At 43.4% G+C, this 18877-nt stretch overlaps 1 protein-coding gene across 7 annotated transcripts in view; it reads right to left on the bottom strand.

Moving 5' to 3' along the window:
- Positions 1 to 18877, bottom strand: part of LOC122922210 (NACHT, LRR and PYD domains-containing protein 12-like) — a 73548-nt gene that overhangs the window by 53413 nt on the left and 1258 nt on the right. For 2 of the 7 annotated variants that reach the window (XR_006387109.1, XM_044272741.1), the window contains exons 1-4: positions 18622 to 18862; positions 9350 to 9402; positions 3438 to 3601; positions 1008 to 1179 (exon numbers count right to left, since the gene is read on the bottom strand). Coding sequence is in view for 6 of the 7 variants with exons in the window: in XM_044272741.1 (XP_044128676.1) it covers positions 1008 to 1179; positions 3438 to 3601; positions 9350 to 9374 (361 nt within the window). In the remaining variant the exon portion in view is untranslated. Of the gene's footprint in view, positions 1 to 1007; positions 1180 to 3437; positions 3602 to 9349; positions 9403 to 9857; positions 9977 to 14272; positions 14336 to 18621; positions 18865 to 18877 lie in introns of those variants that run through there. The other 5 variants (XM_044272738.1, XM_044272739.1, XM_044272736.1 and 2 more) reach the window with 4 other exon arrangements.

Genomic DNA, 18877 nt, shown 5'->3' with positions numbered 1-18877 from the left:
TATGTCCTGGCATTGTGATGGATACTGTATGAAGGGGCACTATGGTCGTTACTATGAGGGTGCTGTAGTATTATTATTATAGCGCCATTCATTCCATGGCGCTGCAGATATGATAAGGGGTATACATACATAATAGAAAACAATTGCAATAACTATGAACAAGACGAGTTACAGACTGGTACAGAAGGAGAGAGGACCCTGCCCGTGAGGGCTTACCATCTCTACAAGGTATGGGAGAAGGACACAGTAGGTGAGAGTAAAGTTGTTCATAGCGGTATAGTGGCAGCGGGGTTACAGTAGGTTGTAGGCTTGTCTGAAGAGGTGGGTTTTCAGGTTTCTTTTGAAAGTTTCCACTGGAGGTGAGAGTCTGATATGTTGGGGTAGAAAGTTCCAGGGGGAAAGTTATAGGGGATGCACGGGAGAAATCTTGAGGGCGATTGTGGGAAGAGGTGATAAGAGGAGAGAAGGAATGTGCGAATACAAGAGATATTTTTGAGTTGGAGGTGGCAGGTGATGTGCTGGCTGGTGATGGGCTTGGATGTGCGGTTTGAAGGACTTGGTTGACCGAGGAGTGTGTGTAGCCATTGACCATGATAGGTCTGTTGGGGGGGGAGGGGTTGAGTGAGATGAGGGAAACATGATAAATTCTGTTTTATCCATGTAAATTTTAGAAAGCGAGAGCAGAAAGAAGATATAGAAGATAGGCATTTTGCGATTCTTGATAGTAAGGTGGTGATGTCTGGAAAAGAGAGGTAAATGTGTGTAGCATAAAAGTGATACTGAAATCCATGAGACTCCATGAGCTGTCCCTGGCCGAAGGTGTAGATTGAGAAGAGAAGGGGTCCTAGAGCCTCGGCCCCATGGGTGTGTGAGATCTCTCACCTCGCTGCCGCCCAAAAATTGGTTCAGATCCCTAATAAATCCAGAGGGAGATCTTTATTACTGTGGACAATGGAAGTCATGAAGACCTCTATTTCCTGGGTGACACGTCTCATACACGATGTTACCTCTATGACAGAGTTCCTCCAGTACAGCGTCCAGGCCGGGGGAACCATGACGTCTCCGTAATACATAGAGACTGACCCACAGTCCTATCACAGCTTCTCTTCCTCTGAGAAATATATCCTGTAGTAAAGTCCGCGCCAATCTTCTTCTATCATGTTCTAGACTGCAGTATTTCTAGAACCCAAGAAAGATCAGACATAAGGTGCGTTATTACACAGATACAAAAAACTAAGGGTTAACACACTGCAGATATTGCATGTCTGTCTTCTCTGAGAAATCTATGGAATAGTTGTGGAGAAAATCCTTCCTGAATCCACAAGTAACAGATTATTTCCAGGATGTAGTGACCCCTAATGTACGTGTGCGGGGGAGGGGATAAATCCTCCACAATACTGGATTATACACTTCTGGGGGGGTTCTCCATCAGATATGAGCTGCTGTCTATTATTACACTGGAAGTTGTCCAACATCTTACTCTGACGTATGAAGCACAATTGTCATTCAGCCTCTTGTAGACAGCAGGATGGTGACATGAAGTTACGCAGGGGATGTGGATCTGCTGTGTCACTTGAACAGATTTGGCTTGGGGTAACTCCTAATGGTGTTATCTAAGCAGCCCCCCTGGTCTTCACCCTTTAAACCCTATACAGGGGAACCACCAAACCGCTACCTCCTGGAGTAGTCTCTGTTCACGTGATTGCTGACACACAGGGGTCAAGAGATGTTGAGGCAGAGCACTGAGCGATCAGGCAAGACTGTAGTCGGGGAAGGCTAAGCTCAGGGCAGGCAGAGTTCATGTAATCTATTAAACAGTACGAGGTCAGGACAGGCAGCTCAGGGTCAGTATGAATATCAGGTGGAGGTTAGGACAGGCAGCTCAGGGTCAGTATGAATATCAGGTGGAGGTCAGGACAGGCAGCTCAGGGTCAGTATAGAGATCAGGTGGAGGTCAGAACAGGCAGCTCAGGGCCAGTATAGAGATCAGATGGAGGTCAGGCATTGAAGGATGAAATCTGGAAAACAGGCAGAAATCAGTACACAGGTAAATAGACAGAGTATAGCGCGTCTTTGCAGGAATCTAGTCACTAGAAACCATTGTTCCGAGGCTCTCTCCTGTAAGGCTCCTTAATTACCCTAGGGAGGTTTGCCATAAGTCGGAGTAGATGATAAGCGTGCATGGTGCATGTGCCCCTTCAGGTATGGAGAAGCATGGCCATAGAAATTCAGGCTGCAGCCTGGATGGAGTAAAGAGAAGAACTACTCCAGAAGTTGGAGTCCTCAGAGTAGGAGGAGAGAAATGTTTGTGAGTCCAGACCTCTGGCATCCAGGAGCTAGAAGGCAGGTGACCACAGCGATAGCCATGCTCACCAGAGGGAGCGGAGCGGTGGCGGGCATCAACCACCACTATAAAAATGACGTAAATTGTGCCTGTAACACGTGATATTGTAATTCTCCAGAGTGGCATTACCACCTTTTACACCTTTTTACTATCTTCTATGGTTAACATAACATCATTTAAGCACTTATTCTCATGTCCTGCAAAATGTGTAAATTAATCAAATTTCTATGCAACTGTTATATAATGTAATGAGCCTGATTCACCAGCAGATGGCGGCGAAACCGGCAGAGCTACAGCGGATGGAACCTTCTTTCCATTCCCCCCTTCCCCTCTAAGGAGGAGTTTAGTTAGTAAAGGTCAGTCTAGCTTTCCCCTTCTAGGGGAGAGGTCGTGTGCAGAGTCTAGGGTAGCCCCTGTAAGAAGACAGAAGCAGGGGAGCTCGTTCCTGCTGGGCGAGCCCTGCCTAAGTCAGCAGAACACCCTCAGTTCTGTTGGAACTGGAGGCCCAAGCTACAAGCCGTACAGGCCAGGAAGTGTAGTTCCTTGGCTAAATATAAAGAAAAAGATAAAGACAGAGTCAGACTACAGCAAGTTAAGTACAGCAGAGAGGAAAAGTTTCTATTTAATCCTGACAGCACAGCAGAGCTAAAAGGTAGCAGATGTAGGAGAACTGAGTGGGTTTGCCTGCCAGAATTTAAGCCAAAACCTGCTGATGACCAAGATAAAGCTTGAAGATTGTTTCTGATGCAAGTTTATTCAAGTAAAGCTACTGTTCAACGTTATATATCAAGTCTGGACTCCATGGCCGCGGACACACACGCTCTTGTGTTCCAGTGTATCCAGGTAGGAGCACCGTCACAAGAGCACAACCACATCTAAAGGGACATAATAGGCATTCCTACACCTGGGTATCATTATTATCATCTACTTAGGGGGACTCCGTCCCTCGTTGCTGAAATGAAACTGGCGTCACAACAAACTTTTAACAACTCATAACACCTTAAAGGGACCCCCTGGCCGACGTCTTCCCTGTGGTTTCTGAAATTTCACTTGGGGAATTTATATACAACACCGGCGGCTCATGTCCTCTCACCTCAGTATCAGGGAGATTTCGGGAATGTAGCTCACTCAGAAGTGGTAGAAGACTCATGTTCTCCACAATGTGGAGCAGATCCTCCTGGAAATATTCATATGTCATCCTCAGGAAGTGATCTTCATACTGACGGAGCTGCTGGTAGAACTGCCGGGTCTCATCATCTAGGAAACGGAGGGAACACAAGAATGAAGTTGTCTAGAACATGGAGGAGACTGATGGCAGTTTATGTGGAATATTCTGGAGCATTTTACAGGTTTCCACTAATGAGAAATCCACAACCCCCTGTAATTCACCAGCACAATCCCTGCAGGACACATTCACAGGAGACATCTTTACATTGATGTCAGTATTTCTATACATGGAGATACATGGCAGATGTCAGTCACTGGTGAGAAGCGAGGGGAACGCTCCCCTTATTCAAGAGAGAACCAGTCTCAATAATACACTGCCCTCAGAGGGGGTCGGTCAGCGGTTCTGTCAATACTAAATTGGGCTCCCAGCATCCGGTTTGGTGGGTACACCTCCGCTATCATTTGTACCGCTGCCTCATGTATATTTATTTACCGCTATACTCTGACTGTGCCTGTATGACCTTATGGGGGACGCAAAGTGTAAAATAAAAAATTTAAAAATAAAGCGTTTTATAAAATGAAAATAAAAAAAAGTTTCACATGTAAAAAAAAAAAAATCCCCAATTAAGTAATAAAAAAATTTCGCAAAAAATGATCCCCTACATAAGAAAATCGCTCAAAAAATAAAAGAACTGTAGCTGTCAGAATGGAGACACTAAAACATGATTTTCTTTTTGCTTCAAAACTGCTATTATTGTGTTAGGCTGGGTTCACACTGGCATCACGTTTTGGTTCAGGATGCGTCCCGGGTGCATTGCGGCAAATCCGCACGAGTAGGTACTCAATTTCAGTCAGTTTTGACTGAGATTGCATTCCGTTGTTCAGTTTTTATCGCACGGGTGCAATGCGTTTTGCACGCTCGTGATAAAAAACTGAATGTGGTACCCAGACCCGAACTTCTTCACTGAAGTTCGGGTTTCGGTTAGGTGTTGTGTAGATGTAATTATTTTCCCTCATAACATGGTTATTAGGGAAAATAATAGCATTCTTTAATACAGAATGCTTAGTAAAAGGTCAATTGAGGGTTAAAAATAAAAAATAAATTAACTCACTTCCTCCAATTGATCGCGTAGATGCCGGTCTCCTGTTCTTTCTTCAGGACCTGTCAAAGGACCTGTGGTGACGTCACTGATCTCATCACATGGTCCAATCACATGGTCCATCATCACGGTGATGGACCATGTGATTGGACCATGTGATGTGACGTCACATAAGGTCCTTTAGCCGGCAGCTCATAATTAAAGAAGTAAAAAGAGATCGGCAACTACGCGATCAAGAGGAGGAGGTGAGTTCAATTTTTTTTATTTTTAAACCCTCAATTGACCTTCTACTAAGCATTCTGTATTAAAGAATGCTATTATTTTCCCTTATAACCATGTTATAAGGGAAAATAATACAGTGAATAGACTTTCATCTTAGCAACCATGAGTGAAAATCGCACCGCATCCGCACTTGCTTGCGGATGCTTGCGATTTTTTACGCAGCCCCATTCACTTCTATAGGGCCTGCGTTGCGTGATAAACGTACAATATAGAGCATGCTGCGATTTTCACGCAACACACAATAAATAAAAATAAAAACAGTACCAAAAAAGCAATTTTTTAACATCACATAAAGTGCAACACCAAGCGATCAAAAAGGCGTATGCCCCCCAAAGTAGTATGAATCAAAACGTCACCTCATCCCGCAAAAAATGAGATCCTACCTAAGACAATCGGTCAAAAAATAAAAAAGCTATGGCTCTAAGACTATGGAGACAATAAAACATCATTTTCTTTATTTCCAAAATGCTTTGTAAAACTCAAATAAGAAAAAGTATACCGTCCTTATTAGGTATTGCCACGTCCATAACGATCTACTCTATACAAATGTCACATGACCTAATCCCTCAGGTGAACGCTGTAAAAATAAATAAATAAAAACTATGCTAAAACAACCAATTTTTGGTCACCTTGCCCCATAAAGTGTAATAATCAATGATCAAAAAATCATATGTACCCAAAAATGGTACCACTAAAAACACCAACTCTTCCTGCAAACAATGAGCCCCTGCACAAGACGATCGGCAGAAAAATAAAAAAAATATGGCGTTTAGAAAATGAACACACAAAAAATAGTTTTTTTCAAAAATGCTTTATTATGTAAAACTGAAACAAACAAACAAAGTAGACATATTTGATATAATTGCGTCCGTAACAACCTGCTTTATAAAAATAGCACATGATCTAATCTGTCAGATGAATCTTGTAAAAAATAGAAAATAAAAACAGTGCTAAAACAGAATTTTTTTGGTTACCTTGCCTTACAACAAACGTAATATAGAGCAATAAAAAATTATATCTACCCGAAAATAGTACCAATGAAACTGACACCTTATCTCCTAGTTTCCAAAATGGGGTCACTTTTTGGGAGTTTCTATTCTAAGGTGCATCAGGTGGGCTTCAAATGGGACATGGCATCTAAAAACCAGTTTAGCAAAATCTGCCTTCTAAAAACCATATGGCACTCCTTTTCTTCTGTGCCCTGCTGTGTGCCCTTACATCATTTTACGACCCCATGTGGGGTGTTTATGTAAACCGCAGAATCAGGGTAATAAATATTGAGTTTTGTTTGGCTGTTAACCCTTGATGTATGCTAATTACTAGCATCAGAACAGGGAGGAGGAGACGCCAGGGTTTCTCAATGGGCGTCTCCTTCTCCCTGGCTGTGACGCTCTGCGCTGCGATTTTTACAGCGCTACAGCCAGGGAGAAGGAGATGCCTACAGAGAAAGACTCAGACTCTTCCTCATTGTTCCGATACTCCTCATTATAATACAAGGCACCAAAATCAACGGGGAGCCACAGCGGACGAACGGGGGAGTATTTTGAAATAAAAAAAAAACAGCTATGGCATCGGTGGGTCCGCCCTAGAAGGTAACACTTTTGCAAAACTGATGAAAGGTCCTCTTTAAAAAAAAAGTTTACTTTAAAAATTCTATATCTTCTAACGTCCTAAAAAAATAAAATTACATAACTACATTACCAAAATGATGCCAACATAAAGTAGACATATGGGGAATGTTAATTAATGAATATTTTATGAGGCATCACTATCTGTCTTAAAAGAGAGAGATTCAAATTTAGAAAACAGTGAATTTTTTCAAATTTTCGTTAACTTTTGGATTTTTTATAAATAAAGGTAAAACGTATTGACTCAAATTTACTATTAACATAAAGTACAATGTGTCACGAGAAAACATTCTCAGAATGGCCTGGATAAGTAAAAGCGCTCCAGTTATTAACACACATGTCAGATTAGCAAAATTAGGCCCGGTCTGGAAGGGGTTAGCATAAAAACTTGACTGAGACAACAGGTAGTTTTTCTGATGACACACTCTCTTTAAGGACGCCGTCTAATTTGGTAGTTAATCCTTAACCCGTGGAAGTTCGGGTTCGGACGAACTTTAGGTTTTTGGGTTCGGGACCCAAACTTGACCCCGAACCCTGACCCCATTAAAGTCAATGGGGACCCGAACACTTTATTATTTTCCGTTATAACATGGTTACAACGGAAAATAATAGCATTCTTAAGACAGAATGCTAAATAAAATGGCCATTGAGGGGTTAAAAATAATTTAAAAAAACCTCACCTCATCCATTCGATCGCGTAGCCGGTATCCTCTTTTTTCTGCAGGACCTGCAAAAGGACCTGCGATGACGTCACTGCTCTTACCACGTGGTGATTGCGGTGACAGCATCGCAGGTCCTTTTGCAGGTCCTGAAGAAAGAAGAGGATACCGGCTACACGATCAAGTGTATGAGGTTAGGTTTTTTTACTATTTGATTGTAACCCCTCAATGATCATTTTATTTAGCATTCTGTCTTAAGAATGCTATTATTTTCCGTTATAACCATGTTATAATGGAAAATAATAAAATCATCCGCACACAGAACCCGAACTTTGCAGTTCGGGTTCGCTCAACCCTATGGCCTCTTTCACATGGGCGTCGCGGGTGAGGGTCGGGTGCGAGTGCGCACACAATTTCAGTCAGTTTTTTCGGTGCGAGTGCAAAGCGTTTTAATGCTTTTTTCACGCGTATGATAAAAAACTGAATGTGGTACCCAGACCCAAAGTACTTCACAGAAGATTGGGTTCAGTGTTCTGTCGAATTTATTATTTTCCATTATAACATGATTATAATGTAAAATAATAGCATTCTTTAATACAGAATGCAAACTGAAATGTTAATTTAGGGCTAAAAAATAATAATAATAACATTACTCACCCCATCCACTTGATCGCGCAGCCGGGATCCACTTCTTTCTTCTTCTTGAAGGACCTACAAAAGGACCTTCGATGACGTCATCGTGCTCACCACGTGGTGAGCGTGGTGATGTCAGCGCAGGTCCTGCTGAATGAAGATAGCAGATGCTTGCGATTTTCATGCAGCCCCATTCACTTCTATGGGGCCTGCGTTGCGTGAAAAATGCAGAATATAGAACATGCTGCGATTTTCACGCAATGCACAACTGATGCGTGAAAAACGTACACAGCCCCATTGAAATGATTGGGTCCGGATTCAGTGCGGGTGCAATGCATTCACGTCACGCATTGCACCCGTGAGGAATACTCGCCCGTGTGAAAGAGGCCTATTGGTGACTTTATTTAACTTTTTCATCTCCACAGTTCAAAAGCCATAACTTTTTTGCTCTTCCATCCACATACCCGTGTGAGGGCTTGTTGTCTGTAAGAGGAGTCATGTTTTTTAATGGTATCATTTTGGGGTACATCTATTGAACTGCATAAATGTAAAAAATTATTTGGGGTGACAACAAGAAAAAAAACATTCAAGTGAACAGAGCTTAGCCGCGTCCAGGCCAGTTGATACTAGTCGTGACGTCACTGGGCCAGCGGTAAACAGTGAGTAGGCCGCGGCGCTGCTGGAGCGCCGCTGCCTTCTCAAACAGCTGAACGGCGGGGGGTCCCGGGTGTCGGACCCTAGCTGATCAGATGCTGATGATCTATCCAGATAGTCACAGAACCAGGGGTGCGTCAACCTGTTAGGCTGTTTCCATGACCTTGGACACCGGGGGCCTTCGCTTATTCTGATCTCGCTATGAAACTGTGAGATGGGACAACCCCTTTAAGGGAGAAGAGAGGGGGCTGTACTGTATGTGGAGTAGTGGTGTTTGTGTGCCAGGCTGCTTTTTAAAGGGAACTCTGGGTGTTTTATATTGACGACCTATCGTTAGTATAGGCCAATAGTATCAGTATGGCGGGGTCTGACTCCTGGGGCCCCCACCGATCAGCAGTTTTAGGAGAAGGCTACGCCCCATTGAGCGCTGCAGCCTTGTCGCAGCTTACTAAGCACAGCGCCTTCGATTGTATACTGGCTGTGCTTGGTATTGCATTTCAGCCCTCTATTCACTTGAACAGGACTGAGCTGAGCCCAGGCCATGTGACCAATAAATGTGACATCACTAAATTAGGAAGAGGCTGCAGGGTTCACCGGAGCGCCGTGGTCTCTTCACAGCTGATCGGCGGGGTGCTGAGAGAGGGACCCCCACTGGTCTGATACTGATGAGCTATTCTGGAGAGGACATCAATGTCAAAATCTCAGACAACCCCTTTAATCGCAGTCCGGCCCTGCAGCAGCCATATCACAGTATATATCTGCTGTGTGACCCCATTTCCTATAAGTCTGTTCCTTATCAGGACATTGAAAGGTGAGACTCGTACAGATGTCGTAGATCAGTCACCGCATCCAGTAATGAGAGAGAAGAGGAGGAATCCTTACCATCGCTGGGGGTTGTAATGCTCATCCTGGACCTGGGACGATATCAAAATCTCCTGCAACATAAAAAAACTTTATTACATTTAGGAGAAGAAAAAAAGAAAATGAAGCATCTTAGACGCCTGCTGCTGCGCACCCTCCTACGGTACTCAGGGTCCGGTGATTCGCATAAAACTTCGTTTCAATAGTGTACGGAGCTCCGTACAGTATTAGAATGTATTGGCTCCGATGAGACGAAGTTATTACTTCGCGAAGTCTCGTGAGACTTCACATAATAACTTCAGTAATTGATTTCTACTGTAAAAAAACTTTTCCCAAACCAGGGTCCGGTTCTCGCGCCGTACAGTATTGAAATGAAGTTTTATGCGTATTGATCAACCAGGGAAGAAAAAAAATAAAGGAGTTTATAGGCGGCGCGGAAAGAAAGAGTCAGGGAGGGGGTGAGGACACATTGAAGAAGGCTCTCCATACATCCTGACAATAATACTGCTCATTCCCATCTCCACCTAACCTGCTAATTGCGCTGCCTTCCTGGAGAAGTCCTCCTGAAAACCCTGTGGTGTGTGAGCAGATCGGTGGTCAGGAGGGAGCACGGGGTCCGCACTGGACGAACTGCATCTGAGGACACTGTAGGACAGCCATTGCAGAAGAAGAGAGGAGAAAGAGGGGGCATACTAAAAGGAATGCATAACGGAATGCCCATAGACTATAATAGGAAGTAAAATGTGATTTGGGGTCTGAGCCATTCAACATATCAAGTAAATTTTAGCAGGCTTGCTCTTCAAGTTCAGTGGGATTATTTAAAATTGAGGTATGAGTACAATGGTAGGGGGCACTCAACTACTTCCACCAGAAGTCTGACTATAATTTTAAAATGTTCTTCATTTCTGTGAGGCCAGAAATGGTTATAACTCTGTGAGTACTAATAAAATTGATGATTATTTAAAATGCAATTGTTGATGGAGTTATAATTTGATATTTTGAATTGATCGTATGTATCTTAAGATTGGTTTCGCTAATGGCGATAACGGATCGCTTACGCAGTAAGTATAGGGAAACAAGTGTTGGTTGTACTCAACTACCTGGTACCAGATGGACAAACAGTATAAGCGGTAGTGGATTTATTCAAATAACATAGATGAAATGGAGTGAATACTCACTTCATCAAAACAATATTATATTATAAAAACATTAAATCATTCGGTCACACAAAATGCGCCATAAAAATAATGGTAAAATACCTCCACTGAGGAAGGGGCAAGTTCAGACCCCGAAACGCGTTTGGTTGTAGCAGCTACTATACTCAAGGGATCGCACATTATCCTATGTGGCTACGAACACTTCATATACTACATTGATTCCAGTTGAATAGTCGCAGCGCCTAACTAACATCAACCCTACAAGCGGACCCAGCCTCTGAAACTTCCCCCTTCGATCACGTGGATAGACTCCGATCACGTGACCGGGGATCACGTGAACAAGGCGGAAGGTCCTTGATACCTACTCTGGCGTCCGACCGAATGCAGACCTGATCTTCTAAGAGAGACTGAATCAGACCACACGCCTTCTGGAGGGGTAAAGTACAGAGCAATCTGCGTATATGTACTTACGCTTATGCCCTATTCGGATACTGTATGCTTATCACAGTTCATGCCTGTAACGGAGCAATGATATATGGGAAGCAGGCTGCAGCGACCGCCATCTGTCATTAGCATCACCTCACATTAGAGTTGGTAGCGTTACTTGAACAACTTATACCTGGAGTCTTTTGGTACGTTATTGTGGACCTATACAAACTCATCGTCATGGGTGATGTTGCAGATAGCTGGAAGTAATGAATAAACATCCGACTGGCTTGATCCCAAACTAAGGAGCATATAGGTGACCCCTATAAAACCCTAAGAGCTCACCCTGACTGCTAAGCACATACAAGGGTCTCAAAGGTAGACAATTGTATGCCCACGTACCTAAGACTGTGTGTCACCTGAAAACCCTATAATAGTGAGGGGACACGACCACCGGCTCCCTGCACCTCATACGGAGGGAGTCAGGGTCACCTAGAATCAAGCCAGCAAGGAAACACAATACATGAAAGGACTTATCTGAACAAGCAGCAGCAGAAGCCTCCAGCACTGAACACCATCCAGGAAGTAGTATAAACCGCAAAGTGAGGCAGTATGGGAGGTAATATAAAGGAAAGAGGATTAGTTTAAATAGGTGACACCTGGGAGAAGGAAATGAGATGAAAAAGTGAAACCAAAACAAAGAACATCATGCAAGAGGTAGAGAAGGACATCTGTCAGACCTTCTCACAGAACTGGCGGTGACACTCATTTATCCCAAACAAGGGACTTAGAGCTCCGACAACCAGTCTCCTGACATACCTCAATATCAGGAGCATCCAGTGACTTTAAACAGTTTGACTATTTTTACGTATTTTACCATTATTTTTATGGCGCCATTATGTGTGACTTAATGATTTAATGTTTTTATAATATAATATTGTTTTGATGAAGTAAGTATTCACTCCATTTCATCTATGTTATTTGAATAAATCCACTACCGCTTATTCTGTTTGTCCATCTGGTACCAGGTAGTTGAGTGCCCCCTACCATTGTACACATACCTTTTGCTCTCTCTACGACCAGGGGTAGGCCGCAAGGGTTGTGCACCGCATCCAGTTGATGCGAGAGGTTGGAGCCACTGTAACATTGAACTTTCTTGTTATTTAAAATTGAGATTAAGTGGGATTATCATTGGTTTCTATCAAATGAGAATGGAAATGACACAATGGAATGCCATAACCCATAGACTATAATAGGAAGGAAAATATGAGCTCATTTTCAGGTAAATCTGTGTTATGTAGGAAATTAACCTTTACCGCAAGTGTTCCCTGGGTAGAGTAGCATATTGAAAAATGAAACTGACCTTGGATTATACCTGTTTTCTATAGAATGACTGAACACAACATCAAATATGTGCAGGATACAGTACGTTTGAATACACCCTTAGGGTAGGGTCACACTGAGCGCATACGCAGCGTATTTGAGGCTACGAGAAATGTGGCGGACAGCGGGAAATACACTGCGTATGCGCTAGGAGCAGACACACAGGGCTGTTTTAGCCTCCCTCCTATTTTTGATTCCTGTTCTACAAAAAAAAAAACGTTCTGTTGAATGCAAAAAAAAAGGTTATTTAGGAATAAAAAAAAAAAGCTTATTTCTTCCAAAAACAGCACCACACCTGTCCTCAGGTTGTGGGTGGTATTCACTTGGCAGAGCTGCAATACCACACACAACCTGAGTACAGGTGTGGTGCTGTTTTTGGAAGAAAACCGTAGTTTTTCTAATCCTGGATAACCCCTTTAAATAAGAAATGTTTTAAATAAAATAAGTATTTACACATTTTCTATAAACTTGTCAGTTTTCATTCTCAGTAATACCAAAATGCTATAGGAGTTTCATCAATTCCCCCCTACATTTTACCATTTTCCGAGTAAAATTTTGCTCAGGAATTACACTTGGAAATTTTGATGTTTCCCCTGCACAGTGCACAATACAGAATTTCAGCGGTGAAGCTTTCCACTGAAATTCCTCTGTCGAAAGGAATGAACATGTTAATTCTTTCAGCGGAATATTGAGCGGAATGCACTGGCAGCTATAGGGAACGGCAATGGCTGCGCTGCCCAAGCACCGGCTAAATCAGTCGGAATTTCTGAACTGAAGTTCTCCGCTTAAAATTCCGCAGTGTGCATGGACCCATAGTTGCCTCCATGTATCCTCCACCCCAAAATCAGAGCCCATTCCTAGTCTTGGACCTATAGTTGGTGAGGGGGGAGGAAAGCTGTTGTGTCTTTAGTTCAAAAATTCAACTTCCATTATTCTCTAGGGGTATTACACTTTCCATTATACCCCTTGAATCCCCTTTCATCCTCACTTTATTATTTGCCACTGAACTTGGAGATTATGTCATGCTAAAGATTTATTTGATATGTTGAATGGTTCACACTCCAAATCACATTTTATTTCCCATTATACTGTATGGGCATTCCATTCTGTCATTCACATGTTATTACATAGAAAACAGCTTTAATCCCAGATAGTTTTAAATTTACAATGTGCTACTCTACCCAGGGAACACTTGCGGTAAAGGTTAATTTCCTACATAACACAGATTTACCTGCAAATGAGCTCATAGTTTACTTCCCATTATAGTCTATGGGCATTCCATTGTGTCATTCACCCTCGTCATTTCATAGAAACCAATGGTAATCCCACTTAATGTCAATTTTAAATAATCCCACTGAACTTGAAGAGTATATCTGCTAGGCCTGCACAATATGGGAATTTTGTGCGATTGCGATTAGGGCCCTAAAAATTGCTGATAACGATATGCGATGCAATATTTTAAGGGAACTGTGTTGGAGGTCTATTTGCTTGGATTTTCAAGACAAAAGCACATACAAATTACGGATAATGCTGAAATGTAGTTATGCTCAACTCAAGAACTGAAATGCACAGTGTTTTTCAAAATGAAACATCTTTTGCTAAAGTAAATAACATACTTGCATTACTGCAAAAGTAAAAAATACAACACTTGCCATTTTCCTAATAGCACTGCACATAAAAGATAAATAAAATAAAATAAGATTTTCCGAACAGTGAACAAACAGGAACTTTTTAAAGAACACCATAGTAAGCAGCAGCAGCAATATAAGGTAATATACCGTATTTTCTGCCCTATAAGACGCACCTGCCCATAAGATGCTATAACAAAAACAAAGACAGGTGCACTCTGCAGTCATACGAACCCTCGTACTGGTTTAAAATTGAGAATTAGCCAACATATCCTGCTTGGAGGACATGTCTGAGCCCGAGCACCGCGCCAAGGTTTCTCAAGTAGCTCGGGACCTAACGCTAAACCTACCTGGGCCGTATGGGCAATACCAGGAGCCAGTGGGCGAATTACAGGTGCGCAAGGTCCGACTCAAAGCAATCTCCCAGTAACCTCCAGCATGTGACCATGCATACAATGGGAGGAGGCAGAGAGCTCTGAGCCCCACCCGAGACTGGCTGATATAGCCCGGGCTTCACATGTGCACCAGAATGCTGCCTGTGGATGGAAATAAAGGCACATTCAGACTAGGAGTTTCTACACCTCCAAAAATTCTAAATGCAAACTACAAATTGGCGTGGAATTAAAAAGCAGAAAGGGCTCAACCCCATATGCAGTGGTGCATCTATACTGGGGGGGCAGATCCTGCACTTGTGGCCCACTGCTAATGGCAATTCTCGACTCCATGGCCCATCTTTCTTCCCGTTATACTCTATGGTCATTCCATAAAAAACAAGAAAAATCCAAAGATGTTACTCTCTGGAGATACGGTGCAGCAGAGGCCATTGGCAGTGTAGCGGCCATCTTATCAGCAGGGTCAGGAGGCTGCAGAGAACAGCGCTCTCTGGAGATAAGGTGCAGCAGAGGCCACTGGCAGTGTAGCGGCCATCTTATCAGCAGGGTCAGGAGGCTGCAGATAACCGGGCAAACACAGTTAGCATGAGTACATCCTACTGAGGGCTTTGAGCTGCATTAACCCTTACAGTTCTGAGAAACCTGTTGTGCGGTGCCCTCCCACGCTTCTGGAAAACTTCTGACAGATAACATGAGTCAAACAGAGCAGGAAGACGCTGCTGCAACTCAGTCTGATGATATGCCTCAAACTGATACAATTATGTCAGCCATAGCGGCATGCCAGGCCGCCCTAACTGCAAAAATAGATCACCTGCAAAGTGATGTCAACCTTTTGCGTCATGATATTGAGAAAATGAGAAACCGTACTACTGAGGTGGCAGGCAGGGTTGGAGTAATGGAAGACTCGGTACATGGTACCTCTGAACTGAAAAACTCGCTTCTGTAGCAAGTAAAAACCCTTCAAGCCAGAGCAGAGAATGCCGAAAATCGCAATAGGCGCAATAATATCCGCATCCTTGGCCTCCCTGAGAGGGCTGAGGGTACAAAGAGCCTGAGATCTTTGCTGAGAAACTGATAAAGTCGATACTGTCGCCATTGCAGCTCTCGAATCGAAACGGGCGCACAGAATCCCTACTAGGTCCTCTGCCCCCTGGAACCTCGCCTAGACCTTTTATAATGAAGGTCCTCAATTATAGAGACCGGGACAATATCCCTGCGGCAGCCAGAAAGAAAGGAATCATCTCCTACGAAAACACCAAAATATCCTTTTACCCTAACTTTACTGCTGAGGGGCAAAAGAAAAGAAGATAATTCACCCAAGTCCGGGTTAGATTGAGGGAACTTGGCATAACTTACAGCAATGTTATATCCAACGAGATTGCGAGTCCAGGTGGATGGAACCACTCATTTCTTTCAAACGCCAGAGGAAGCGTCAAATTGGCTGGACAATCGTCGTCCTCAGAGGGGAATGATTTATCAGCATAGCTAAACAGAGAATACTTCGTACACCAATGTGCATACTTGTTTAAACCTGATGCTAAATTGACGCAGATTATCGGGAATGTGGCGATTTGGTTGGGAGAGAGGCATGCCTCGAGATGGGAACAAGTATAAGGTTTAATGGAGATTTCCTTTCACTCCTTATCCTTAATTATACCAGTTTGAATAAGTTAGGTTATATAGGGATGAAGTTGGGGTGAATACTTTTCAGTGAGGGGCTTTTCTTAATAGTTTTCTCCTTCTCAAACTAGTGGTTGAGGACCTTTCCTCAGTGGGAAGGGGAAGGGGGGGGGAGAGGGAGGAAGAAACCGCCCCAAGCCAGCGACTGCTTCATCTGTTGATGAGATACTCAGGTTTTCGTTCGTACTCTAGCTTAGTTATAAGATAGGTTTGAAATGGTATGAATGGATGTGTGAATGGTTCCGTGGCGCCATTGGACTCTACATCAAAAGATATATATGTCGGTCTTCACTATGGCAACGCTTAAGATAGTCTCATGGAACGCGAGGGGCCTGAACTGTAAAATCAAAAGAGCTCTGGTTTTTAATTATCTTAAACCCTTAGGCTACTTTCACACTAGCGTTCGGGGTTCCGCTTGTGAGTTCCGTTTGAAGGGGCTCACAAGCGTCCCCGAACGCATCTGTACTGCCCTAATGCATTCTGAGTGGATGCGGATCCGCTCAGAATGCCTCAGTCTGGCACCAGTTTGTCCTCCGCTCCTCTCAGCAGGCGGACACCCGAACGCTGCTTGCAGCCATTAGCCATAGCCTCATTAGATAATGAAAAGGCCTTTGACTCAGTAGAATGGACCATTCTCTGGGAAATATTGGAAAGATTTGGGTTCCCAAGGAACTTTGTGCAGTGGCTACTACTCCTGTATCGGAAACCCACAGCTTGTGTCAGAGTTAATGGATATTTGTTAGACCCCTTTCCTATACATAGAGGCACACGGCAGGGATGTCCTTTATTATCCCCTCTGATATTTGCATTGGTGATGGAACCTCTATCGTGTCTCAAATAGTTGTAATCATATAGAGGGCTGGAACATCGCAGGGATAACGGAGAAGTTATCCTTATACGCAGATGATATGGTGATGTATTTGGGTGACACAGGTGGGTCGCTGGAGGCGCTTCTGGAAGTAGTGAATAAATATGGCGAATTCTCTGGTCTGAGAGTTAACTGGGCTAAATCCGTGCTCTATCTAGTAGATGGAGGGGACACTGGTCTCTTCCGGATCCAAGTTGTTGGTGGTGGATCAATTTAAATATCTGGGAATCATCATACATAAAGATATACAGCAATTTATCCCACTTAATATTTCACCGACCATCGAATACATTCACCAAAAACTGAAGTCATGAGAAACCCTCCCTCTGTCTCTGGTGGGACGTATCAACATTTTTAAAATTATAATTCTACCTAAATTACTATATGTACATAGGGCAGCACCAGTTGTCCTCAAGAAACCTCATTTTGTGGCAATTGAAAAACTACTGACTCCATTCCTCTGGACCAACACAAAACCTAGAGATTGTCTAGGGAAACTCTGAAAGCGCCATACACTTGGGGTGGCTTGGCCCTACCGGACATGTATAGATATTACTGTGCTGTCCAGTTGACGTATGCAAGCTGGTGGGTAAGGGCGGATGCTAACAATCTGGCAGTGGTGCTGGACTCCTTGGATCATATGAGGCTCTGACAAATTTTCTGTACAGAATGGGTAAATATCCAGTTGAACACCTCACCTCTAACATGACTGCGGCAATAAAAATATGGAAAGAACATGTGTGGGTTTGGGGTAATAGGGGAGTTGGAGAGGGATGGTGTTGCCGTTATGGAGGAATGTAAAATTACCGGAATTAAATTCACTTCCCGATTTAGAGTTTTGGCCGAAACATAGAATCACATATTTGACTCAATTGTTCTTAGAGGGAGATTTTAAAACCTTTCCTGAGTTAAAGGAGGAGTTCGGCCTACCCAGGAATAGCCTGTTTAGATATTTTTAATTAAGGCATGCCTGTGCAGAGCAATTTGGTAGTGGTAGGGTCAAGATAGAATGTGGAGAGATTGAAAAAATTGTTAGGCACACAAATCTCTGTAACCAGTATCCTCCTTTAACTCAGTACTCATGTCCCAATTGGTTTCTCCGCTGCCCAGAGCCTTGGCAAAGTGGCAAGGATATCCCTAGACTAGAAGACAGGCATGAAAGAGAGGAGGAGTACAGTCATAAGTGCTAGGGATCAGTTGATACAGGTGAAGTGGTTGCATAGAGTCTATCTGACTCCGATCAGGCTGGAATGAATGCGTCAACTTAATAGTTCTGTATGCTCTAGATGTAATAGAGCGACTGGCACATGATCTGGGAAAGTCCGAAAATTGCGGAATTCTGGTCGTCAATTCATGAGTTTCTGAACTTGAAACTGGGATTGCCGACGGTATGCTCCCCTGAAAATAGCCTGTTAGGACTTGTGAATGATTTGTTGCAAACCAAATACTCTAAAAAACTAAAATCGACTTCTAATGTTCTATGCTCGGAAGTCTATCCTTTTGAATTGGAAGCCCCCATTGTAGAACAGTCTAGTGATGTGAGTGAGGAAGACACGGGGTGCACACAGAAGGGTCTATATTTTGCAGATCCACTGTTTGTTGTGTGCACGAGGCATTAGAAAGTAGTTGCTGTGCCTCCTGCATTGGTCGTCAGGACCATGAGAACTGCTGCAGAATCAGTCCAGGGAAGGATGCTGATAAGTAACAGAAGTACATGCAGAGCGGTATAACGGTATGACGGGGGAAGGGGAGCACTTACTGTGCGGTGTCACTGTCGCCGGATATGCTGAGCCGTGTGCCGTTCTCTAGTGCTAGGCTGGGGGCTCAGAATACCAGTCTGCAGGAAGTCACCCTCCTCCTCCTCCTGACTGGTTGGTGATCTCCATTAGTGATTGTGAGCTAAAACCCAGTGCAGATCTTTCCCTTCTACCTCATGTCTGGAGGCTTCACTTCTGGTTTTGGCTTACAGTCACTGGTAAGCCCTAGTTCACACCAGTTATACAGAAGATGTCCAT

Source organism: Bufo gargarizans, chromosome 11, assembly GCF_014858855.1.
Source record: "Bufo gargarizans isolate SCDJY-AF-19 chromosome 11, ASM1485885v1, whole genome shotgun sequence".
Taxonomy (NCBI): Eukaryota; Metazoa; Chordata; class Amphibia; order Anura; family Bufonidae; genus Bufo; species Bufo gargarizans.
The sequence above is the reverse complement of the archived record's forward strand: the minus strand, read 5'-3'. Positions and strand labels throughout refer to the sequence as shown.